At 35.2% G+C, this 26,237-nt stretch overlaps 3 protein-coding genes across 11 annotated transcripts; all 3 read right to left on the bottom strand.

The window, feature by feature from the left end:
• Window positions 1-6,261: 6,261 nt before the first annotated feature.
• Window positions 6,262-9,962, bottom strand: LOC136228744 (mitochondrial ATP-independent inner membrane protease subunit 1b-like). 3 transcript variants are annotated; one of them, XM_066017210.1, is made up of 6 exons: window positions 9,825-9,962; window positions 8,419-8,630; window positions 8,124-8,339; window positions 7,920-8,030; window positions 7,152-7,213; window positions 6,262-6,577 (listed from the first exon to the last, which is right to left on the bottom strand). In XM_066017210.1, the coding sequence occupies exons 2-5, from the start codon at window positions 8,491-8,493 to the stop codon at window positions 7,166-7,168; spliced, it is 450 nt and encodes a 149-aa protein (XP_065873282.1). In that variant the 5' UTR covers window positions 8,494-8,630; window positions 9,825-9,962; the 3' UTR covers window positions 6,262-6,577; window positions 7,152-7,165. The 3 variants fall into 3 exon arrangements, with proteins under 3 accessions (XP_065873282.1, XP_065873281.1, XP_065873283.1); XM_066017209.1 differs by having other exon boundaries at window positions 9,819-9,950; XM_066017211.1 differs by lacking the exon at window positions 9,825-9,962 and adding an exon at window positions 8,749-8,796.
• Window positions 9,963-11,993: 2,031 nt separating this feature from the next.
• On the bottom strand, window positions 11,994-13,615 carry LOC136230637 (probable pyridoxal 5'-phosphate synthase subunit PDX1). Its single transcript, XM_066019768.1, has one exon. The coding sequence runs from the start codon at window positions 13,191-13,193 to the stop codon at window positions 12,261-12,263; it is 933 nt and encodes a 310-aa protein (XP_065875840.1). The 5' UTR covers window positions 13,194-13,615; the 3' UTR covers window positions 11,994-12,260.
• Window positions 13,616-16,271: 2,656 nt separating this feature from the next.
• LOC136230756 (mitochondrial ATP-independent inner membrane protease subunit 1a-like) lies at window positions 16,272-25,025 on the bottom strand. Of its 7 annotated transcripts, none has more exons than XM_066019925.1 (6): window positions 24,878-25,025; window positions 23,785-24,009; window positions 23,468-23,692; window positions 23,264-23,374; window positions 22,586-22,647; window positions 16,272-16,778 (listed from the first exon to the last, which is right to left on the bottom strand). In XM_066019925.1, exons 2-5 carry the CDS (start codon window positions 23,857-23,859, stop codon window positions 22,600-22,602), a joined length of 459 nt encoding a protein of 152 aa, XP_065875997.1. In that variant the 5' UTR covers window positions 23,860-24,009; window positions 24,878-25,025; the 3' UTR covers window positions 16,272-16,778; window positions 22,586-22,599. The 7 variants fall into 7 exon arrangements, with proteins under 7 accessions (XP_065875997.1, XP_065875993.1, XP_065875994.1 ...); XM_066019921.1 differs by lacking the exon at window positions 16,272-16,778 and adding an exon at window positions 21,019-21,414; XM_066019922.1 differs by lacking the exon at window positions 16,272-16,778 and adding an exon at window positions 21,020-21,390.
• Between the last annotated feature and the right edge of the window lie 1,212 nt (window positions 25,026-26,237).

Here is a 26,237-nt window from a genome sequence, read left to right on the forward strand (position 1 = left end):
CATTTAACCACAAGATCCGTTAACCGTTATTTCATATAAAGAAGGATAAGAAGAAATACCTTTTAGAAGTTCTATCTACCGTTGCAAACGAAGTGCCCACAACTTCAAAAGAGATAGAAACTGTCTACCAATCTGCCCCTATCCGAAACAGACCTCCGAACGACAATCCCTTCGGTGGAAACGTGGAAGAATATGTCTAGAAGCTCCTGTCCAAATATCGCGACGATCCGACGGTTCAATCTCCAGGAATCCGCGAAATCGTGAACTGACCTGATGTAGGAGTAGTAAAACGAATTTCTCCCTTTTGTTTGTTTTTCTTCTTCGAGTTCCCAAACACGAAATAAAACACGGGAAGATTAATTTAGTATCAACCGTTGAATAGTAACCAAAGTAGATTGCCTCTAACTAATCAACACAAGATCAAGGATAAAAGAAATAGATGAAAATTAATTGATTAAACGAAGCCGTAGAGAAATCTCGTCCTCGAACTAGGGGTGTCAAATTTTCTCTCTCTTGGACTATGTGAATTTCAAAAATCACAAGTAGGGTATGGCTTGCTTGGATTTCGAAAATCTCAAGGGAATGGGTATTTATAATCTCTTGTATCTAATCCCTAGTTAGATAGAATTAGGTTACTGAATAGGAATTCCATTCGGAATAGAATTCCTAATTATTATCTCACTATATATCTAATATATTAAGGATAATAATAATAACCTTATTGGATAATAATAGGAGTATATTAATCTAATTAAAACTCCTAACTTAATTATCTCTTAATTAATTTAATTCATATTCCTAATCTAATTAGGATTAACAAAATCAAATTAATTATTCATGTATATCATTACATGAATTTCGACCCCCTTATGTCCACGGGCCTTATTGGGCTCAATTGGGCTTCTATCAATTAATTAACATCTATCTCTCTTTTAGGTTCCAAGTCTTATGTGTGATTCATTAGGTTCTTATTGCTTCTAGCCGTATGCAACGTTATTAAATTAATTTTCAAAGAATTATATTTAATCTTTGCATAACGGAATGATGTACAGAGTATATGATTAGCAAGTCCGTAATCATTCCCCCAGAGCTATAAGAAGACATGTTGATTCTGTCGTTAACCTTTCCGTATTAGTTACAGTATAATTCGATCCTTTATCAACTACATCCTTGAACTGAATCTTATGACTATGGGTGATGTCAAGTCACATATAGCGAGACGTTCGTTTTACTTATACAGGCCGAGTCAACTCAAAAAGATAGGTTAAGTGAAATCTGTATTTCTTACTCTTAAGCTATCACCTTGCAAGGATTTAGAGTCGAGTCTTCCACAAGCGATCCATGGATGTATCTCCCATTTATCGGGAGTGATAAATGCTCAATCCAATATATAACGACTCCGTAATTACTTCCTGTGATACCCAACGTCTACTGTTCACATCCCAGAGTCATCTCTGTTAAGGATCGTGTTACACCAGAGTCAAAGCATCACATTCCGTAATCCAGAATACCAATTAATATTCCTTTGAGTTTGAGGATTAGTTATACCTATTAATACCAATGAGATGAACAGGTGACAATGATGAATCTACCCATCCTGTTATCTCAAATCGGATCCCCAATCCTAATGAACAACGTTTCATCGGATCTATGTAACTGTCCAGATATCTATATATATGAAGCTTGTGAGATCAACTTTCTGTCGGACAGAAGACATTGTTACATACAAGTCTCAACAGTGATATGTCAATCCCAAACATATCACTTGACTTGGGGTGGTTTTAAGTTTATCAGTTTACTATAAAGTTTTGTCTCACTTCATGCTTGTATGAACACTTTATAATCACTTTAAATAAACTTACGGATTTCCTTTTATTAGACTTTATTTAGTGCTTAAAAGGGATTGCCTTTATATAGTTATAAAACATATATCTCATTAAACAAATGATATAAAGAACAATTCATTTACATTAAGTTTGTATCCTAGAATAATTGTCTATAGGACACTAAACCCCAACAGTTTCGTCTTCCCTTTATGGTATGAATAGAGATTGCTCTGCTCCTGTAATCCAATACCATAGGTAAGTACCTAAATAAGCCAGTATTTCATCTATCTACCAATCTATCAAGCAAGGACATATCGGAATCCAACTACGGTAACTAGCTAATCAATGGAATCTATTTCTTTAGGGAAGTCGCTTTTTAGCTAGGTTTATATCAAGCTTGGAAAAAAAGATCTTTACTTTAGCGCTAATCGACTGTTAAAGTTCTTGAAGATGTTTAAAGCTTTATTTAAAGTCTCAACTGAGGGGATTTCAGACTCAAGAACCACCCGTAACGACTGTACTTCCACTTCTATGGGTAAGACTGCCTTAGAACCATACACCAGGGAGTACGGTACGTTCTGTATCCCCATAGAGCAAAAGACAACTTATCCGCCCAATCCTTGTACGTCTAAATGGTTTTGGCTAATATCTTCTTTATGTTCTTGTTTGCAGCCTCAACTGCTCCATTAGCCTGAGGTCTATATGGGGAAGACTTATGATGATCAATCCCGTACTTCAAGAACAATTCTTTCACCTCCGCCTAGAATTGCACACCCTAAATACTGACCGGAACGATTAATACTAATTGGATTAAGAACCCAAATAGAATTAACCCGTAATTGAATAAAATATAAAATGTTTTACTTAATGATTATTAATTTCTAATTAGGACCCTAATTGGATTAGAATCCGAAATAATAACAAAAAAGGTTAGCCATTTCCTTATTATTATTTTGATGTCTCTATATATATATGGATTATAAGTAGTTGTCACGGTTTACATACATATAAACCCTAGACAACCACATGCAGAATTCGAGTTCGGATTTACTGATATTTACATTAGTATTAGCACACTGTATTTCAATTCCGTTCGTGCCGATAATGATAGAGAGTGATTGTTTGTTAAACAGGCAAATGTGAATCTAATCATATCTCCAACATACCGATTCGAGTTTGCACTTCAAATGAGATTGATATTCTTATAATTCCTTTCGATTTAACTAAACGCATGAATCTTGTGTTCAAATTTAGGTTATTTTATTACCACTGCGATTTATATGATCTATATAAATCCAATAAAAAAATCGATTAAACAGAATCAAAGATGACCTTTTGATTTTCATAATAGTTTAAACCATATGTTGGAAATATTTCATGGTCAATCAAATTATAATAAATTATTTATATTCGATTAATTCAAAATATAGTAACCGAACATATCAAATTCTTTTATTACAATAATAATGTGAATAACATCAAAATAACAATTAAATTAGCCAAAAAGTTGGAGAAAAATTAACCACTAAAAACCAGTTAAGCTAATTTTTAGGAAAAGTTTTACTCAACCAAAACATCAATAATAATAATAACAACAATAATAATAATAATAAAATTTTAATCATTAAAAATTTCAACAAAATTAGCCACAAAAATTTATTAAGCTAATTTTTAGGAACTATAATACAAATGAAATAAAAAAGATAATCATGTGCCCAAACGCGTGCTCAACTTTTTTTGTTAAACGCTTGTAAATGACATTTTAACGTGCAATGCAAAATAACTAAAATTATATTGTAAATTGATTTCCGATGTTGACGTTTCTTAATAATTTTGTATGGTGTATTGCGGTTACCAAATTTCAACTGATAAGAAATATTTTTCAAAGCGAAACAAATTAGGTCTAATTTTTATTTTCCTTTTTTTATATATTACAGTAATCGCGTTACATGAGTTATATATACAATATAGATGATATAAAAAATGATAATTACATTGTTTCTGTAAATCGTGCTATCTTATTAGAAAGAAATCAACATGCAATTAGATTAAATTCTGCACAGTAAAGATTTACTAAGGTGGTTTAACCATGTAAGACGAAAAATGTTTGATGCGTCGGTCAGAAGGATTGGAGAGTGGCGAATGGATGCAATAGTGAGAGGTAGGGGAAGACCTAAGCAAACTTGAAAATTGAGAGTGATATAGATTTATTGGGGATTGAGGAAAATATGACAGTGAATAGGATGAAGTGGATGAAAAGAATTTATGTCGTTGACACGACTTGATTTCACGGTTTGTATGACGGGTCATGTTAGCCGATCCCGGATCATTTCGGGACTAAGGCTTTGTTGTTGTACTCTCTAAACTTGCTTAAAGTGACAAATTGACTCTCTAAAATGCACCAATTAGCCCTCTAAAATTTCTTAAAGTGATCTATTAACTCATTGAACTTGCTTAAAGTGTATGCATTTTAATTTTTCTAAAATCTCTTTGTACTCCGCCACGTGGATTTTAGGGGTTAATATATTAATTTAAACAAGTTCAGAAGGTAAATTGAATATTTTAAAAATATAGGGGGATAATTGACTTTTTTGAATGATGAATATAAAAACTACAGATGTATTATGCTTTTTTTAACGAAAAGTTGTTAATGATTAATCGATTGAAATATATGTCAACCCCGAATTGAAGTAGCAAAAAATAGTCACCACTTAAGCACCAAATAATGATTTAGTGGCTACTATCAAGAAAAATTTAACCAAAAAATTTAGGGTAAATTACACTTATGGTACCTGTTATTTAATATGTTTCACATTTTTTACCTTATTTTCATTTTTACACATGAAAATATCTTAAGTTAGAGATAAACAATATGACACTACAATCAGTTACCCATGTTACGTCATTGTTAACTAGCTTTACTCCTCCATCCCGAAGACATATTTGAGTTGTGCATATGGGTAATTGAATTAAAGAGAAATTACTATTGATTAATTCTTTAATTCTAGTTATGCAAAGAACATAGGGTTCTAGAGAGAGACATATATCGTTCCATCTCTGTTTACTTTTTTTATTTTATTTTTATTATGTGTAAACCCTGGATTGACTTAAGCGTCGGAACATCTACCATGTTTTGCAAGTCCTCCATCTCCGATGAAAGACATTCTATTGCTACCTAAAGATACTTAATCTTAGATTTTTTTTCCTCAAATCAAATACATATTAGCTCCGCAGATTCATCTCTTATCGGGATACAAATATCCCATCCCGAGACATATGGTCCTTTTTTTGTAGAAATATCTTATAATATTTGTATTTTTCAATTACATGTTATCTTTGTTTCTACTCTATTCTAATTATTAATTTTTAAATATGAGTTTTTTTTTTTTTTTTGTTCCTTAGCTTTCGTAATAGCTTCGGATGACTTTGCATTAACATTTTTGTATTATATTTAAATTACAGCAGGAAGAACTATTTTCAAGTGGGTATAGACTAATGGTAAAAGATAATGGGTCAAAAGAATGTCGTTAATGCTCACAATTTATAATTCATGATATGTTGTGTATACTCTAATAATTAATAAATTGTTACTCGATCATGTTCAACCGCTTTGAAAAATTTATGCAATAATATTTATAGCTTTCTTAGGTTATTGATACTGGGGATGGCAACAGGTAGTGTACCCGCGGGTACCTGGTACTACCCGACCCTAATGGGACTACATGTACCCTGCATAAAAGGGTATAGGACGAGTATGAGATCAAAATCATTACCTGTTAGGGTAATGGGACGGATATGGGAATACCCCTAGGGTACCCGTTACCCGTCATAAAAAAAAATTATATTAATAAATATCATTGTTTTTTAGATGTAAGACATGAAATTTAAACCCCAACCATTTATTTTTCAACAATTGAGTGATACCACTAAGCTACTTTATTCTTATTAATTAAGATTCAATCTATTCAATTTTTAGATTGATGATTTATTAAATTTATAGTGTGTTAAATTTGTAATATTTTTTTTATTTATTGATTCTTAACGGGTAAGAGTACCCGCGGGTACCCGCGAATTAAATGAGAAGGGTATGGAATGCAAAAAATATACCAGTTAGGGTAATGAGACAAATACGGTTAATTAAAAAATAAAAGGGTAAGGGTTTGGGAATGACATTACCTGCGGGTACCCTACCCGTTGCCATTTTATACATGCCATTCTATGAAGAATTTAAGATTATAAAATAAATCACGTCTTGCCTTTATATATGGGTTGGGGGGAAGTATAAACCATGCACATGCATACAAAGACAATCCTAGTAAACAAAAATTACTTTTGATTTTGGAACCCACATCGAAACTAGCGAAGTGCACAACGTAAGATCGTTCCTATATGATCAGGTCCAAGTCAACAACTACAATAGAGAAGTCATATCCAATATCAAAACCCACATCGAAACTAGCAAAGTGCACAACGTAAGATCGCTCCTATATGATCAGGTCCAAGTCAACAACTACAATAGAGAAGTCATATCCATATCTCAAAGTTTACATAATCATCCATGACATAGAAGTAATAACTAATAGCTAGGATAGTAATGATATTCATATCTTACATTCTCGTGTCAATTAGGAAATCATGGTACAACTATTCTCTCTCAAGATTTATGTTATTGTACCAGAGCTTCCGCTTCAAATCTTTCTTCAAATTATCTCTTCAGCTTAAATGTTTCCTTCAACTTAGAATTTCTTCTTCTTCAATCATGAAATGAACATGGCATAAGACAAGATAAAGAAGCAAAAACCAAAAGGCATACTTTTTTTTTGGGGGGGGGGGGGGGGCAATATACTTTTGAAATATACGATTTACCCTTTTAAAGTGGCTTATTAACCCTTTAACCTTTAAAATCCCGTGGCAGAGTAAGGAGAGGTTTTGGAAAAGTTGAGATGTGTACAATTTCAGCAAATTCGTGGCTAATAGATCACTTTAACAAAATTCAGGGGGCTAATAGGTAATTTTCAGAGAGTCAATTGGTAACTTTAAGCAAGTTCAAAAGGTAAATAGAACTTTTTCAAAATACAAGAAGGGCAATTAACTTTTTTTGACAAGGGGCTAAAAATGTACTAAGCCCTTTTTTTGTTATATCAACAGAAAAGTGATAATTAAAGCACTAAAGGCAGAGATAATATTATTGAAGCTAATCCATATCCCTGCTGATACAGTAAAAAAAAAAACTAATTCACAACAGCAAAAATACTGGCTTCAAAAAATCAATCTAGGGATAGAAAAGAAGGGATAATCAGCTTATAAGATCAAAACTAAGTTTACCTGAAAATATTTATTCACTTCTCTTTTCGTCCCATAGGTCCGACACGGTGTGGTGGCCATAACTAGAAAAAGTAGCAGCAAAGTTACAAATTTATGAATCTGAACACAGTAAAAACTTCTCAAAACAAAGATAAGATTATAAGTTGAAAAAAATACTCCATTGCCAGCTCCCAGTGATTATCATTTTTACTGTATTTGAATCATATATAATTATCACATGACAACCCGTTTTGATAGCCTTAATTATGTTGTAGATTTCCTAATTTAGCGTTGGCTTAAGCTCCGAATGTCGCCCAATGACCAGTAGTATAGTACATTAAGGGCCCAAAACTTGACCAAATAAATCCGATTGAGCCTCTAAACTTCGGAACTATCTCATTAGCTTCCTAAACTTTGGAATTGTCACATGAACTTGTCTGGACTTGCTTAAAGTGATGTGATTAACCCTCTAAATCCTTGTAAGGGAGCAAAGTGAAGCGAGTATCATTTTATAGTTTATACAAGTTTAGGAGACCAAAGGGTCACTTTAAGTTGGTTCATGAGGCTAATGAGACATCTCCAAAGGCCAAATAGTTTATACAAGTTTAGGAGACCAAAGGGTCACTTTAAGTTGGTTCATGAGGCTAATGAGACATCTCCAAAGGCCAACCGGATTATTTGGCAAATTACAGGTTCCTTGATGTATTGAGCCCTAAATAAAATTCCATTTGACTAACTAGAACAACAAACAATGTAATTAAAGTGGAAGAAGAAACAAGGCTCACTCACCCTCCAAAATATTCTTCCACAAAGAAGGCCATAAGGCACCGGCCCAAAAACTCTAGAGTCTTTGGAATTGTATATGTTATCTCCTTCTACCCAAACGTGCCCCTTAGGTATCTAAGCATACAAAAGAGAAGAACAATCAACAAATTTTAAGAAACAAGAAAGAAGCACAAATTTCTTAATTAATAGTCGAAGAAGAAATTTTACCACAACTGTATTTGTTTCATCACTGTTATTGGGATCAATAACATAGGTTACAGAATCACCCTCCATGCCTTTTACACGCTTTGTGATTTTTTCGGTGGGAGATCGAATAAGAACAATATCACCAGTTCTAACCTTGCCGATCCGGTGGGAGATTTTTTCGGCAAGGAAATATTCACCAGAGAGGTTGATTGTGGGGACCATGCAGGGGCCGTAACACTATGTAGATAGCAGAGCATCAAATCCTAATTCCCCCAAATTGCAGCCATTAATAGCAAAGAGAAGGAGGAATACTTACATATGCTAAAGTGAAGAGTTTTCTGTTGATGAGGTATCTGTCGACTGCTAAGCTTTTTATGAAAAAATGATTCATTCTCTGTCAATTCTTCTTGCTGTCTGCTTTTCAACAACAAATCTGATGAACTGGGCCGGGCTTCCGATCCAATTTCTCAAGATGGCAATTACTTACACAATTAATACGAGTTACAGAGATAACCCGACTGACACAACCTGTTTGATACAATTATTACTTTTAGTGCTTTTATGTTATAAATAATTGCATAGAATATGTATCGATACACATTAGGGATGTAAAACGGGGCGGGGCAGGGTCAGAGAATGTAAATACCCAGTAGGTCAAAAAGATGATGTAGTGTCTCGTGTATTCTTATGTATACTGTAAATACCACCAAAAACATAATAGAGAATATTACTAGTGAACACGCAAAAGACCAAAAGAAAAATACAAATTGGAAAATATTAGGTGTTCTTTTTTTTTATTATGTTCACTGTACTATTATCCTTAACCATTGAACTTGAAAATCTATTTGATGACTTTAGACACCCTGAATCCAGTAATTCGAAAGTCCAGATTAGTGTTTAACTTAAAACAGGCTATTGTATGTACTTAGTGAACCCCAAGGAATTGTTAAATGAAATTGCAAGTTACTATCAGGCAGATACAAAAGAATAGCATTTTGGGGAGAACTGATCAGCTGGAACAGAAGTTCATAAAAAATAATAAACTACAGTGGCTGAACCGGGGTCCCGGATGAACGGGGGCTCCAATATTTAATAAAAAACTTCATAACATCAATAAAAAAAAGTAATTATATCCAAAAGAATTACGAAGTGCCAACACTTGTACTAGCCTTGCTTGAATAACTAATATCCATAGTACTTTCCTGACTTAACTACATTTGGCAATTAGCATTAACGTAAACGTAAAAGTAGTGAGTTGTGGAAAGGCACATCTAATTCGTCCCTTCTAGGCTCTAGCTAGTATTATGATCCTAACTACTTTAATTGATAGTATCTTTCTAATGCTTTTGGATTAGAGTTGTTATTGGAGCAATATGAGCTGATTCTTAATTGATAAATTCATTAATCAAATGGTTAAGAAATTGTTAGGAGAGTTAAGATGGATACTGTTCTCACAAATTCAAAGCAATGTATATCCTACTGTTTTCTAATCGTTCCTTCTCTGTTTCGTTTTTGTATTCTGTATTGCATTATAGACTAAGTTGAGTTTGATTTAGGGTTTTCTAACATTGAACAACAAACAATTAACAAATGCACTATATTACTCCATGAAATTTTAAGGAAGGTATTCAATCCCTCTCCCTCTAACTTCTATCAAAAAAACTATCAGACAAATAGAGGATATATATAATGTAATCTTCAGAATCAAGACGTTACCATCACCTGCAGAATTCCGAATCGACGCCTTGCCTCATTCGACGGTGAAGCAACCAACCGGTGGGGGCTGGGTCCTGGGAGCAGCGAGGAACGACGGTCTCTGATTTGGGATTTCTGAAATAGTGAAGTCGAGAGCAATGGGATTGGGACTAAAAGCATTAACATTTTAAGTTTAATTCTTTTTTGTTTTAATTAAACGAAACGATGCTGTTTCATTACCAAAGCGGCACGGCGTGGTTTTGATGCAAGTATGATTAAGATAAAAGGGTAAATTATACTCATGGCCACTTAACATTACAAATTTTTACCGTAAAATCACTGAACTTTAAATTGTAACATAAGAGTATTGAGTTTTGAGATTAGATGCAAAAATACCTTCAATATCTAAAATGGTATAATTTTATATCTATTGTTGGCAGCTAAAAGCAATTCTACATATAATGACAAGTTGGATCGGATTCAGACATTATTATAAAACACGGATAATTCGTACCTTATTCTACACCATTTGCATATCTGTTGATTCTAAAAAAAATCATTTTTCTTTTGTAATTCAATAATAAAATTGAAGATTAATATTTATTCATTCGGTAAAATATTTGAATTTTTTTTATCCAACTCGTACAAAAGAAAGTATATTTTTTTATTTTTTGAAACCTAATTATATATTTATGATATGTTTCTAATGAGAGATAAAATCAGGACCGGCCCTAGGCATAGGCCGGAGGTGCGGCCACCCAGGGCCCAAAATTTTAAATTTTATTGAATATATATATATATATATATATATATATATATATATATATATATATTATAAATGTATTTATAATATTCATTCGGGTCTAAAAGTTGATCAAATAATATGGTATTTTAGATCTAAAATGAGCTCAAATTTTTATTTTAGACTTTTAAATACAATTTAAGAGCCCATTATCTCTTATTTCGCTTGGGGCCCATAAAATGTCAGGACCGGCCCTGAATAAAATGGGGGTATATGTGAAGCGTAGATGACAAAATTCATAATCAAGAAGATAGTTTAATTAATTATTTCTCAAATTGACCAAAATTATCAACATTATGGATAAAGTTGCACCATTTACATTATGAATAAAATTGCACCATTTTAAAAATCGGAAATCAAATCTTCGTCTCAATCTTTCCTTTAATATGTTGTAATCTACAAAAATTGGTAACTAATTTTTTTATATCTAAACAATATGATGATATGAATTGGAAAAATACAATTTAATTATCATTATAATTAGAAAACAGTCCCATTTGATGATAAAACAGAGTAAAATCAATTTATAGAGCAGGCAGTCAAATACAATCAATTACATTACATATTTAATTATGTTACAAATTTAATTATATCATATTGCATTACAACGTATCAAATGTATCCTAAAAATACTCTAAAAAGTTTCAAATCATTGTAGAATTTGAAAACCATAGTATTACAACATACATAAAGCAAATGAAACATACAACCAAAGATATGAACCATATACTTGGAAGAAAATAACATCTATATTAAACATCTTTATTTCAGAAAAAAAATTCTACTATAGTTCCGATCTAACGAAAACTTACCAATAAAAACCTGATAATTGTTCATTAGCAAACCTCTTTATTAAACATCTTTATTCAGACATCTTAGCGAATCTCTCAATCTTATGATCATTCAAATTGATTCTAATCACAGTGTGATTAAATCCACAACTCACCTCCACCGGCACATCCGGATCACTATAGTGCGTAACAGCCTGCACAATCGCTCTACCCCTACTGACCGGTTCTCCATCTCTCCTAATCTATAAAAACTAGTGACTAATTTTTATATCTAAAAAATATGATGCTATAAATTGAATCAAAAGGAAAGAGAAATCGGAAATCTCAATCTCTCCTTTTGTATGTTGTAATCTACAACAATGGTGACTAATTTTTATATCTAAAAAATATGATGCTATGAATTGGAACAATACAATCTAATTATCATTGAAATTAAGAAACAGTTCTTATTTGATAATGAAAGAGAGTAAAATCAATTTATTGAAAAGACAGATAAACACGATATAATTCATTACATTACACATTTATTATATTACAATTTAATTACATCACGTTTTACATTGTGTACTTATTATATTACAAATTTAATTACATCATGTTTTACATTACAATGTATCACTATACAACGAAAAATATGAACCATATTCCTAAAACAAAGCAAACTTTATATTCCTGGAAGCAAAGCAAACATCTTTATTTCACGAGAAATTCTATTATAGTCTCAGCCTTTATTTCAGGAGAAATTCTACTATAATCATCTGCTTATTGAACCTTGTCAATTGTACACTTTCTACTATAAGATAATATGCATCTCTTTTTTTTTATCTCTTTTTCCTTTCATGGCACCCAATTCACTATAGAAGTTCTTCTCTATTCGGACCTCTTAGCGAATCTCTCGACCTTATCATCATTCAAATTGATCCCAACCATAGCCTGACCAAGTCCACAACTCACCTCCGCCAGCACATCCGGATCACTATAGTGCGTAACAGCCTGCACAATCACTCTACCCCTCCTAACCGGGTCACCGCTCTTAAACACACCTGACCCAACAAACACCCCATCACAACCCAACTGCATCATCAACGCTGCATCCGCAGGTGTCGCCACCCCTCCGGCTGCAAAATGCACCACCGGTAGCCTTCCAAGCTGCTTCGTCTGCATAACCAAATCGTACGGTGCTGCTATCTTCTTAGCAAAACTAAACACCTCATCATCATCCATATTCATCAACACTCTTATATCTCCCATCACAGATCTCACATGTCTCACCGCTTCGATTATATTCCCTGTCCCTGCTTCACCTTTCGTTCTAATCATTGCAGCTCCCTCGCGTATCCTCCGTACAGCTTCCCCTAAATTCCGGCAACCGCAAACGAAGGGGATACGGAAATTGTGTTTGTTTATGTGGTTTTCTTCGTCGGCGAGAGTCAGAACTTCACTCTCGTCGACGTAATCGACACCTATGGCTTCAAGAATTTGAGCCTCCACGAAGTGTCCGATTCGAGCCTTCGCCATGACTGGTATAGTAACAAACTGTTTAATTTCTTTAATTAGCTGAGGATCGCTCATGCGGGCTACGCGACCTTGAGCTCTGATATCGGCAGGGACACGTTCCAAAGCCATAACTACACAAGCTCCTGCTTCCTCAGCGATTCGGGCTTGCTCGGCGTTAACAACGTCCATTATAACACCGCCGCGGAGCATCTGAGCAAGGCCTACCTTGACGGAGAAGGGGGACTTATTTTGAGATTCGGTGATTGATCCATCACCGTAAAGTGCTACCACTCCAGTTCCGGCCATTTCTAGGGTAACGAAATGAGGAAGAACAGAACAGAACAGTGTAAGGTGACACGTGGATCAGTACGAATGAAGGATTCCAAAAGCACGCTTAGCAAGTTCACATATGTTTCAAAACAGAAATATAGGTTTCGAAGACCAATCCAATAATGCCACGTGTTCAAGCACACAACATTTTACTGGAGCTCAACTGTTACATGTACATCACTTTTTAACCAAACTCTTTATGTCATTGTTTAAAGTTAGTCTAGTATTTCCTCAAATGTCTATTGACTTTAACATCGGAAAGGGTTCATTGGACAAATTATAGAAAGAATGATATCATTTGGTGCGGTGAACGTATACCGCTTTTCATCAAAATATGGTTCAAGTTCAGAGTTCATTCGTTAATCATTCAACCTACAATGCAGTATATCGCTCAACCAGTTATTCAACCCAATCAACGGGTTGAAGATATTCCTAGAACTTCAACGTTTCTTCATGGCCTGGTTGATTCCCGAAATCATCCACTTTCGCCACAAATAGTTACACCAAATTTGGACCAACGAACAACGTAGAACGCTATTGGCTGTAAAGGGGCCAGTTTATTTTTCTTTTATGTATTTTTTCAAGGGTCCATAGATCTTAAAACAAAGTATCTGCACGTTTTGTTTTAGTTTAATAAAAAAAAATCTCCATCCCTTCATTTCTCTTTGAAATTGGATTTATCTTCACGTAGATATTAATAATTTCTTTTTAAAGTAATTATATAAATAAAAAAATGTACCGTTACTTTGTGTGGTTTTCACCATTGGATTAATTTTATGCTCCATCATCCAATGGTGAAATGAGCACCAAGTAACGGTACTTTGTAAAAAAACAAAGTAACCATAGCGGGCACCTTATGTTAATATATATAAATAATATTACGCTTTGCACTCAAAACGATAAACATATATCGTTTCCATGTAATATATTTTTGCCATTTAAAGGATTGCTTACCACCAGAAGTCCAAGATTATCCTTGTTGTTTGTATTTCTGTTCTGATATCTTTATGTATCTCTATATTAATTTCGATTGAACTCTCCTTCGTTGTATGTGTATTCTACATTTTTGTTGCAATTTTTGTTGTGGCACTAGACGATTCGTGTTGATCGCTCCAATTGCCAGCAGTTCCATTATCAAAACCTTGAAGAGCATGAGCATAACTTCCATTCTTCATTATTGTCACTCATAATTATACCAGAGGGATAAGGTGTAAAAATACCTCTGATGTTTAGGATCAAGAGCAATTTTACCATTAATATCTAAAATGGTATAATTTTACCTTTAACGTTAGCAACCAATAGCAATTTTATCAATAACATTGTCAAGTTAGGTCAATTTGAGAAATAATTCATTAAATTGTTTTTTCGATCATGAATCTTGTCATATACACTTCACATGTAATTAGACGTGAAAAAAATTAAAAAAAAATGTATTGTCTATTGTACGAGTTGGACAATAAAATTTGAAAATATTTTTCCGAATTCTATTATTAAATCATGAAAAATATGCCTTTTTTTTAAACAAATTAATATACAATTGGTGCAGAATAGGGAACAAAATATCCGTGTTTTATAATAGTATCTCAAATTGACCCAACTTACCAACGTTAGTGTAAATTTGCTCTTGGCTACTAAGATTAAAAGTAAAATTGGACCATTTTAGACATTAAAAGTAAAATTTTCTTAGCTATAAATATTAAAGGCATTTTTACACTGTATCCCGTAGATATTGAAACATTGTAATAGTAATAAAGTCCAATCTTTCCATCCATGATTAACACCCAAATGCTCATGTTAGTTTATATCGGATCAATACGTTCGTTAAAAAAAATATGCTGGAGCAATTGTAATGAAATTGATGAAAAAAAACAATAAATTATAAACTTTACACTTTTTAACTATAGTGACAACTCAGCGCCTTAAAACGATTGTTGACAGACTTGAAATAAAAAAAAAATAGAAGAGTTAATAATATTTTAAGGAATTTTAGTTCTTGAAAATTTTCGTTTTAATGCTATTTATGTGTTGTTTGTTTAGGAGAGAGAGAGTGAATTTTTAAAGAGATGAAATTCCAAAATATGATTTTGAAAAATAAAAAATATGATTTCATGGCAAATATCATACTGAGCAACTTTAATTCTTGAATATTTTCATTTTGAGGTCGTTAACAATCATTTTGAGGAGTTAGTTAAAGTTGAGTGACCACTAATATTAAAAAAGTATAAAATTCAATAGTCATACCATTAAGAATTGAAGTTAAATGGCCAGAATACTAAAATTGGTAAAGTTTAGTGGTCGTGGATGTAATTTACCCATTAATCTTTTGCAAATTGCTTTTTAACTTTTATTTATTTATTAATTGGTAAGATTAATTTGTTCTTCGCTCTACCAATTAACCTATCCTGCCCGTTTCTTTATTTATCAATTGGTAAGATTATTTTTTTCTTCGCTTTGCCAATTATCCTAACCTGTTTCTTTATTTATTAATTGGTAAGATTATTTTTTTCTTCGCTTTGCCAATTATCCTAACCTGCTCTGAAGTATAAGATGATTCAATGTGGTGAAACTCATAACCTATTGGTTGAAAGCTTATCTATAATTATAGAGATCATGGATTCGAATCACACTAGATGGGATGAATTGAGAATTTTCCTTTATCTTTAATATAATTTTTCTTTTATTTAATATAAATGCATAGCACACAATTTTTTTTTAAAATAAAATGATTTAATAAGGAAAATTTGGTTGTTTCATATTCACATTTAATATCTCTTTACATTGATCGTCAAATGCAAATCATTTCTTTTTAGTGACTTCATTTCTCTAGAGATCTTTGATTTCCTTTTTTCCTTTTTCTCACTTTTTCAGAACTAGACAGATAGCGCTAGTCAACAATTTACCTTCAAAAGTCTATGATTTTTTTATTACACTTCTGACCTTTAACTTTGTCCTTACTTTCATTATTGTCCCTCCTAAACTATGCACTTTGTAATAAATGTAGAGTCTGCTAGAGTCTGCCCAAGTCAACTTACAGCACCTAAGTGTGCTGCTTGTAGGGTAAAGTGTCCCCTAGCTGTTTGCATATATATATATGTGTATGTAATGTTATATTAAAAGTTGAAATACCAAAAACACAGATTACATGGTATCAGAGCCCTAAGGTTCTGTGGAAATTTGCTTGTTTGTTTTCTGGGTAGTATTTCACAGGGTTGTGAAAATTTTGTTCTGGGTAGTTTTCCCAGGGTTAGTATTAGTGAAGAGCTTGGATCTCTTGGTTATATTTTCTGGTACATCAGTTTATCTCACCACCCATCCCATTCCTCCTCTCCTCCTCCGATCGGCGCTCCTGCAAATTCCGACCACCATCTGACCAGCGCGTGGGCCTCACGCGCCTCCACCCTCGTTCACAGCAATCATCACGCGCCGGCGCGTGGAAGCGCGTGGCACCTCCTCCTCCGTTCCGATCTACTTCTCCGGCGTCGGAATATGAAGTCCGGCCATTCCTGGTGCTCGCCTGTGTCAGGGAAGTTATCTGAATCTGCCCCCTTCTATTCTTCAAATCTGTGTTGCGTAACTTTAGTTTTTAGGGTTTCTCTACTGCTCCAGTTTTAAAGTTATTAGTACTGTTGTTATTGTTAAAAAAAAAAACAAAAAGAAGGAAAAAAAACAGTGAAAGAAAGAAACAAAAAAAAGAAACAAATTTCTTTCAAAAAAAAAAAAAAAGAAGAAAATATATATCTTTTCATCTAGTTTGATGGCAGGAGGAATTGAAAAGGAAATTGTGACTGCATTTACGTTAGGGTCCTCCAAAATTAGGGATAGAAAATTAATCGGGGGCCAAAATTACGTCTGTAAGGATGGCGTCACAGTTTCTAGTACATTGTCTTCTGACACAGTCGTCTTGGTAAGTAATGTTGGTCCATGTTGCAGAAGTGGAGACAGTATTCTTCCTAGTGGCAACCGTCGCTCCCCTCGTACTTGTTATCACTGTGGGGGAGAAGGTCATGTTAAGAAAAATTGCTGGAAATTACATGGTAAACCGCCTCAATACTCGGGACAGAATGCTCCTAGGAGGTCTGCAAATACTGCAACTCACGGTGGCATCGTACCAACCCCTTCCTTTGTCACCATTTCTGCAGATGAGTATGCTCGGTTTCAGCAGCTTTCTGCAACTTATGGTGCAGCACAACCATCAACCTTCACCTCCGCTCTAGCTGATACAGGTAATCATGCTGCATGTTTATCCACCTCCTCTGGTAGTTGGGTTATTGACTCTGGTGCTACAGACCATATGACCGGCAACACAGGTATCCTTTCTTCTTTCCAACATGGGACCAATTTTCCGTCTGTTATGTTAGCTAATGGCTCAAGTGCTTCTGTAATTGGACAAGGAACAGCTAACCCAACATCTACTCTTCCTTTATCATCTGTTTTATGTTTACCCCGTTTTCCTCTAAACTTATTATCTGTCAGTCAACTTACCAAGACTCTTAACTGTTGTGTTGTTTTTTATCCTACCCATTGTCTATTTCAGGATCTTGGGACGAAGCAAATTATTGGTAGAGGGAACCTGGTGAATGGATTGTATGTCCTTGATTCAACTTATCAGCAGGTGCTAAGATCCATTGCCTACACTAGCGCGTCTCTTTTACAACTTCATTGTCAATTTGGTCATCCGTCTTTACCAGTTTTGCTAAAATTATGTCCTAGTCTTCCGCGTGATTCTACTCTAGAATGTGAAGCTTGTCAGTTTGCTAATCATCATAGAGTTTCGTATCCTCCGCGAATCAATAAACGTGTCGAGTCTCCCTTTTATTTGGTGCATACTGATGTATGGGGTCCGTGTCCTGTTGTGTCCAAACTTGGTTTCCGTTATTTTGTCACCTTTGTTGATGATTATTCTCGTGTTACTTGGCTTTATCCAATGAAATGTCGTTCAGAATTATTTACTATCTTTTGTAACTTTCGTGCTGAGATTCGCACACAATTTAACAAATCTATTTGTATTTTGCGAAGTGACAATGCTAAAGAATATGTATCTAATACATTCCAGTCATATCTTTCTCAACACGGTATTATTCATCAGACTTCTTGCATCGTTACCCCTCAGCAAAATGGCGTTGCTGAACGTAAGAACCGTCACTTATTAGAAGTTGCTCGTGCACTGTTGTTTCATATGCAGGTTCCTAAAGTTTTTTGGACAGATGCGGTGTCCACTGCCTGTTTTCTCATCAACCGTATGCCCTCTTCAATCCTCAACGGTCAGATTCCATACTCCCTTCTTTTTCCCTCGTCCTCTCTATTTCCACTCGCCCCACGTGTCTTTGGGTGTACTTGTTTTGTTCAAGACATGCGACCACAAGTCTCCAAACTTGATCCCAAATCACTCAAGTGTATCTTTGTAGGTTATTCTCGGACTCAAAAAGGGTATCGTTGCTACTCTCCTTCTTTGGGTCGTTATTTGGTGTCTGCTGATGTTACGTTTTTTGAAAGCACTTCTTTCTTTAGTCGTGAATCCATTCCCTCTGTTAATGTGTCAAGTCCTGTTGATGATGATTATCTTGTTTACACTGTGAGTGAGCAAGTGGTTTCTGCTCCTTCCCGCCCGATTATCCGTCACGTTTATTCTCGACGCACACATCCCTCAAGTGTTACAGCTCCGCCTGATCTAGTTGCCAGTGTTCCCCCTCCTGCTCCGTCTCCAGATCCTTCCCCATCTTCAGATCCTAGTCTTGAACTTCCTATCGCTCTCCGCAAAGGTACCCGCCAATGCACTTACCCAATTTCTTCATTTGTATGTTATGATGCGTTATCACCCTCCTCCAAGTCTTTTGTAGCCTCTTTAGATTCTGTTGTTGTTCCTTCCTCTCTCTCTGAAGCACTGACTCATCCTGGCTGGCTTCAAGCAATGAAAGAAGAAATCCATGCCCTTGAACAGAATCATACTTGAGATCTTGTGTCTCTTCCATCTCAGAAGCGTGCTATTGGTTGCAAATGGGTGTTCACTGTCAAATTCAACCCCGATGGTTCTGTTGCTCGTTTGAAAGCTCGCTTGGTTGCAAAAGGTTATGCTCAGACTTATGGCATCGACTATTTAGAGACATTTTCCCCTGTTGCTAAACTCTCCTCCATTCGTTTGTTTGTTTCTTTGGCTGCTACGTACAACTGGCCACTTTATCAACTTGATGTCAAGAATGCATTTTTGAATGGTGATTTACGCGAGGAAGTTTATATGGAGCAACCACCTGGGTTTGTTGCTCAGGGGGGAGTCCGGGAAAGTTTGCAAGTTACGAAGGTCCTTGTATGGTTTGAAGCAGTCTCCTCGTGCCTGGTTTGGACGATTCAGTGCTGCCGTACAAGAATTTGGTCTTCATCGGAGTGCCTATGATCATTCTGTGTTCTACTCATCATCTAGTTCTGGGTGCATTTTACTGGTAGTGTATGTTGATGATATTATAATTACTGGGAATGATGAGACTGGTATTACGAAACTGAAAGAATTTCTTGGCACTTGTTTTCAGACAAAGGACCTAGGACAATTGAAATATTTCTTGGGTATTGAAGTTTTTCGGAGCCGTAAAGGAATTTATCTCACCCAGAGAAAATATTGCCTAGATGTATTAAATGATGCTGGATTGATTGAGGCAAAGACGTGTGATGCACCTATGATACCAAATGGGAAGTTGAAGACTGACGATGGAGATTTACTTTCGAATCCTGAAAAGTATAGACGAATCGTTGGAAAATTGAACTATCTTACAATCACTCGTCCTAATATCTCCTTCGCAGTGAGTGTTGTAAACCAATTCATGTCATCTCCTAGAACTTCACATTGGGATGCTGTCAGTCATATTCTGAGATATCTAAAAGGGACTCCGGGGCATGGTTTACTGTATCAAAATCATGGTCACCACACTGTAGAAGGTTTTACAGATGCAGATTATGCAGGAGATATTACAGATAGACGTTCTACTACGGGTTACTGTGTATTTGTCGGAGGCAATCTTGTATCCTGGAAAAGTAAAAAGCAGAGTGTGGTATCCAGATCGAGTGCAGAATCTGAATACAGGGCCATGGCACAAACTACATGTGAACTTGTGTGGCTACGCAATCTTCTTGGTGAGATTGGGTTTGGTAAGACAAAAGCTATGAAGTTATGGTGTGACAATGAAGCAGCCATCTATATCGCCAACAATCCTGTATTCAATGAAGGGACAAAACACATAGAAGTCGACTGCCACTTTACTCGAGAAAAGCTAGAAGATGACACAATCACAACTCAACATGTCAGAACGGGGAGCCAATTGGCAGATGTATTTACCAAAGCGTTACCAGGAAATCGGGTTAACCATATATGTAACAAGCTGGACATGATTAATATCTATGCTCCAGCTTGAGGGGGAGTGTAATAAATGTAGAGTCTGCTAGAGTCTGCCCAAGTCAACTTACAGCACCTAAGTGTGCTGCTTGTAGGGTAAAGTGTCCCCTAGCTGTTTGCATATATATATATATGTATGTATGTATGTAATGTTATATTAAAAGTTGAAATACCAAAAACACAGATTACACACTTTTTACGATTGATCAAAATTACCACTATAATAACAAATAACTTTCCATTGCAAAACGGATGAAAATGATTTTTCTAAACGGATGAAAAATAGTGATTCCATACAAAATGTAGTTTTAAATAACTACAATTCTTAAACTTTTCCATTTTGATATCGTAATCAGTCATTTTGACTTAATATAACTTACCCCTCAGTTGTGATTGTAAAGCAATTTGATAAGAGAAAGCAAATTAAACTTTAATTGAGGCACATACAACATATTCAATAAGTGATAATAAGAATACAATTGTACTATGCATATGTACAATAATTAGTATTGTCAACGGGGTAGTAATTTCCTATTCGCAACCGGGATGGAGAATCCCCAAAAGATCCACGAAGCAGGACATGGATAGGGAATTTTGTATCCCCGAAATAAGAATCAGATATGAATTTATTAATAGAAGAAACTGAGCACAATTACACAACAGGAGTAAGATAACATTGATTACTAAGATATGTTACAATTAACTTAGAGGGTGTTTGGTTACTTCTTTTTCACCTCTTGTTTTCCTCTTCATTTCAAAAAGTAGAGTTTTAGGTGGTGTATGTGCCTTTAATAGCTGAAAAGTAGTAGAGAATACCTGCTTTTTAGAAAAACAGTTTTTTCAAACACCAAACCGTAACAGTAAACAGCAGGTAAAACAAATAGACCATTTTTTTTGTAAGAAGGGAAGAAAAAAACAAACAAACAAAAATCTAACCCGGGATCAGTCTAGGAAGACTGACCCCAATCCTATCCTCAAGAAGAGAAGGTAACAGAAAAGAAGGAGGAACGGAAAGGGTAGAAACACCTAACATCCCCCCATGCCCAGCAGCTGCCAAGCGATCCGCCACGCGGTTTTGCTCCCTATAAATATGGGAGAAGGTAAGAGAATCGAAGGCATGACGAAGCCTCAAGATGGCTTTAATGAGATTCTGACTCTTAAGACAAACAGCCTGTCTATCCGAAATCCTGTTGATAGCCTCTAAATTGTCAGACTCCACCGAAAGTCTTTTAACACCCATGCGAATAGACCCTTAATATACCCTCTAATTGCATGTAATATCTAGAATCAGCTCTATCATAACTATAAGCACGGTAAGAACATATTAAGAAGGAAAAACACTATTTCCTGCCACAATAATTGCAAAATATAATCCCTCGATGGGGAAAGGTTTTTCTACGATTCATATATGGGGACCGGAACGGAGGAACCATTCTCCGTCCCTGCCCTGTCCCGTTTACAGCCCTATCCACTCCATGATACATAATTATTTGAAGTCAAAAGAGAATCTACGAGTACCAAGCCTGGATTATCACGGACACTCTTTTTTAGTAGCCTTTCTGTGTACTGCAATAGTCAATTAGGAAATCACAATACAACTATTCTTTCTCAAGATTTATCTTATGCTATCAGAGATTCCGCTTCAAATCTTTCTTCAAATTGAAACATGTACAATTTCAGCAAATTTGGGAGCTAATATATCACTTTAACAAAATTCAGGGGGCTAATATGTATCGTTCAGAGAGTCAATTGGTTACTTTAAGCAAGTTCAGAAAGTAAATAAAACTTTTTCAAAGTACAAAAAGGCCGTTAACTTTTTTTGACAAGTACATGGGCTAATAGTGTATTAAGCCCTTTTTACTGTATCAGAATATCCCTACTGAAACAGTAAAAAAACTAATTCACAACAGCAAAAATACTGGCTTCAAAAAATCAATCTAGGGATAGAAAAGAAGTGATAATCAGCTTATTAGATTAAAACTAAGTTTACCTGAAAATATTTATTCACTTCTCTTTTCGTTCCAAAGGTCCGAAACGGTGTGGTGGCCATACCTAGAAAAAGTAGCAGCAAAGTTACAAATTTATGAATCTGAAAACAGTAAAAACTTCTCAAAACAAACATAAGATTATAAGTTGAAAAAACTCCATTGCCAGCTCCCAGTGATTATCATTTTCACAGTATTTGAATCATATATAGTTAAGACATGACAACCCGTTTTGATAGCCTTAGTAGATTTCCTAATTTAGTGTTGGCTTAAGCTCCGAATGTCGCCCAATGACCAGTAGTATAGTACATTAAGGGCCCAAAACTTGACCAAATAAATCTGATTGAGCCTCTAACCTTCAGAACTATCTCATTAGCTTCCTAACCTTTGGAATTGTCACATGAACTTGTCTGAACTTACTTAAAGTGATGTGATTAACCCCATAAATCCTGGTAAGGGAGCAAAGTGAAGCGAGTATCATTTTATAGTTTATACAAGTTTAGGAGACCAACGGGTCACTTTAAGTTGGTTCATGAGGATAATGAGACATCTCCAAAGGCCAATCGGATTGTTTGGCAAATTAAAGGGCCCTTGATGTATTGAGCCCTAAATAAAATTCCATTTGACTACCTAGAACAACAAACAATGTAATTAAAGTGGAAGAAGAAACAAGGGTCACTCACCCTCCAAAATATTCTCCCACAAAGAAGGCCATAAGGCACCGCCCCAAAAACTCTAGAGTCTTTGGAACGGTATATGTTATCTCCTTCTATCCAAATGTGCCCCTTAGGTATCTAAGCATACAAAAGAGAAGAACAATCAACAGATTTTAAGAAACAAGAAAGAAGCACAAATTTCTTAATTAATAGTCGAAGAAGAAATTTTACCACAACTGTATTTGTTTCATCGCTGTTTTTGGGATCAATAACGTAGGTTACAGAATCACCCTCCATGCCTTTAACACGCTTTGTGAGTAGTACTCTAGGCTTCCATGGAGAGCGAATAAGAACAATATCACCAGTTCCAACCTTGCCGATCCGGTGGGAGATTGTTTCGGCAAGGACTATGTCACCAAAGAGGTAGATTGTGGGGAGCATGCTGGGACCGTTACACTATGTAGATAGCAGAGAATCAAATCCTAATTCCCCCAAATTGCAGCCATTAATACCAACACTAAATAGCAAAGAGAAGGGGGAATACTTACATGTACTAAAGTGAAGAGTTTTCTGTTGATGAGGTATCTGTCAACTGCTAAGCTTTTTATGAAAAAATGATTCATTCTCTGTCACTTCTTCTTGCTGTTTGCTTCTCCTCCCTCTTGTTTAACAACAAATCTGATGAACTGGGCCGGGTTACTGATCCAATTTCTCAAGATTGCAATTTCTTATACAATTAATACGAGTTATAGAGATAACCCGACTGACACAACCTGAATCCAGTAATTCGAAAGTCCAGATTAGTGTTTAACTTAAAACAGGCTATTGTATGTACTTAGTGAACCCCAAGGAATTGTTAAATGAAATTGCAAGTTACTATCAGGCAGATACAAAAGAATAGCATTTTGGGGAGAACTGATCAGCTGGAACAGAAGTTCATAAAAAATAATAAACTACAGTGGCTGAACCGGGGTCCCGGATGAACCGGGGCTCCAATATTTAATAAAAAACTTCATAACATCAATAAAAAAAGTAATTATACCCAAAAGAATTACGAAAAGCCAACACTTGTACTAGCCTTGCTTGAATAACTAATATCCATAGTACTTTCCTGACTTAACTACATTTGGCAATTAGCATTAACGTAAACGTAAAAGTAGTGAGTTGTGGAAAGGCACATCTAATTCGTCTCTTCTAGGCTCTAGCTAGTATTATGATCCTAACTACTTTAAATGATTGTATTTTTCTAATGCTTTCGGATTAGAGTTGTTATTGGAGCATATGAGCTGATTCCTAATTGATAAATTCATTAATCAAATGGTTAAGAAATTGTTAAGAGAGTTAAGATGGCTACTGTTCTCACAAATTCACAGCAATGTATATGCTTCTGTTTTCTAATCGTTCCTTCGCTGTTTCTTTTTTGTATTCTGTATTGCATTATAGACTAAGTTCAGTTTGGTTTAGGGTTTTCTAACATTGAACAACAAAAAATACACAAATGCATTAAATTACTTCACGAAATTTTAAGGAAGTTATTCAATCCCTCTCCCTCTAACTTCTATCGAAAAAACTATCAGACAAATAGAGGATATATATAATGCAATCTTCAGAATCAAATACTAGAATCGATGTTACCATCACCTGCAGAATTCAGAATCGACGCCTTGCCTCATCCCACGGTGAGGAGCGACGGAAGCGGTGACCAACCGACCGGTGGAGGCTGGGTCCGGGGAGCAGCGAGGAACGACGCTCTCCGATTTGGGATTTCTGAAATAGTGAAGTCGGGAGCAATGGGATTGCGACTAAAAGCATTAACATTTTAAGTTTAATTCTTTTTTTGTTTTAATTAAACGAAACGATGCTGTTTCATTACTAAAGAGGCACGGCGTGGTTTTGATGTATGATTAAGATAAAAGGGTAAATTCGTCAAAGAAAAAAGGGGTAAGTTACCCTATGGCTGGTATTGGAGGTGGCAAAATGACACACGACCCTATTACATGATACGAACACGGGGTAAATTTCACTTATGGTGTACAACCTTTGCCCTATTTCACACTTTGGTGTACGACCTTCAATTTGCCTCACTAATATGTACGAACTTGGGGGTGACCTCCCACTGTGGTGTACAACCGGTTAAAATGACCGGTCAACGTCCGGTCAACTCGCCAGCTCAGCATTTTTCAACTTTAATTAAAAACTCCCTATATACAATTACCAAAATACCCTTTATCCCAAAAAAAAAAAAAATACATCATATTCTTAGTTCAACTCTCTCTCTTTCCATGGCTCCTTTCTCTCTCTAACTCTTCTCCCTCTCTAATTCTTTTCTTTCTCTAATTCAGTAGCTATTTTTTTCTCTCTAAAACCAGTTACAACCTCTCTCTCTCCAACTTTCCCTTTCTCTCTCTAAAATTCAAACTGATGGCTCTCTTCACACTCATAATTAGACAGTTCCATTTTTAGTTGGGTTTGAGAAATTAATCTTATAAAATTCAAATAAAATAGTGCAACATCCACCTCTCCTTTTCAATTGGAATGACCGAAGCAGTTACATGGCAAATTGTATGGATTCTGGAAACTCATTTTCTACCTGCTTCACTCTAACTCCATTAATTTTCACGACTAGAAAATTGAACCACATCACTGAACGAAAACGATGAATTTCTCTAAATTGTCGTAGCCATTGAACCAAAACTTCTGCGTTGAATCAGATATGTTCTTCCACGAAAATCTCTTTGTAATCCCTTGAGGTCACATCGACAGTTGGTGTTCACCATTTCGATAGAGACGATGCTCGAAACATGTAATTACCGAAAGCGGCAGGTGAAGCGATGGAGAAGAGAAAGCGAGAGGAAATGGGGGAGGAGGAGATAAAACTTCACTTTTGTGATTATACTTATTATTTCATCTCCAGCCATTTTTGTTTTTCCATTGGATCTATAACTTTACTATTTTTGAGCTTCATTAGATGTGGTGAACGAAAAAATGGAAGAGAGAAAGA

The sequence above is a fragment of the Euphorbia lathyris genome, chromosome 5 (genome assembly GCF_963576675.1).
Source record: "Euphorbia lathyris chromosome 5, ddEupLath1.1, whole genome shotgun sequence".
Taxonomy (NCBI): domain Eukaryota; kingdom Viridiplantae; phylum Streptophyta; class Magnoliopsida; order Malpighiales; family Euphorbiaceae; genus Euphorbia; species Euphorbia lathyris.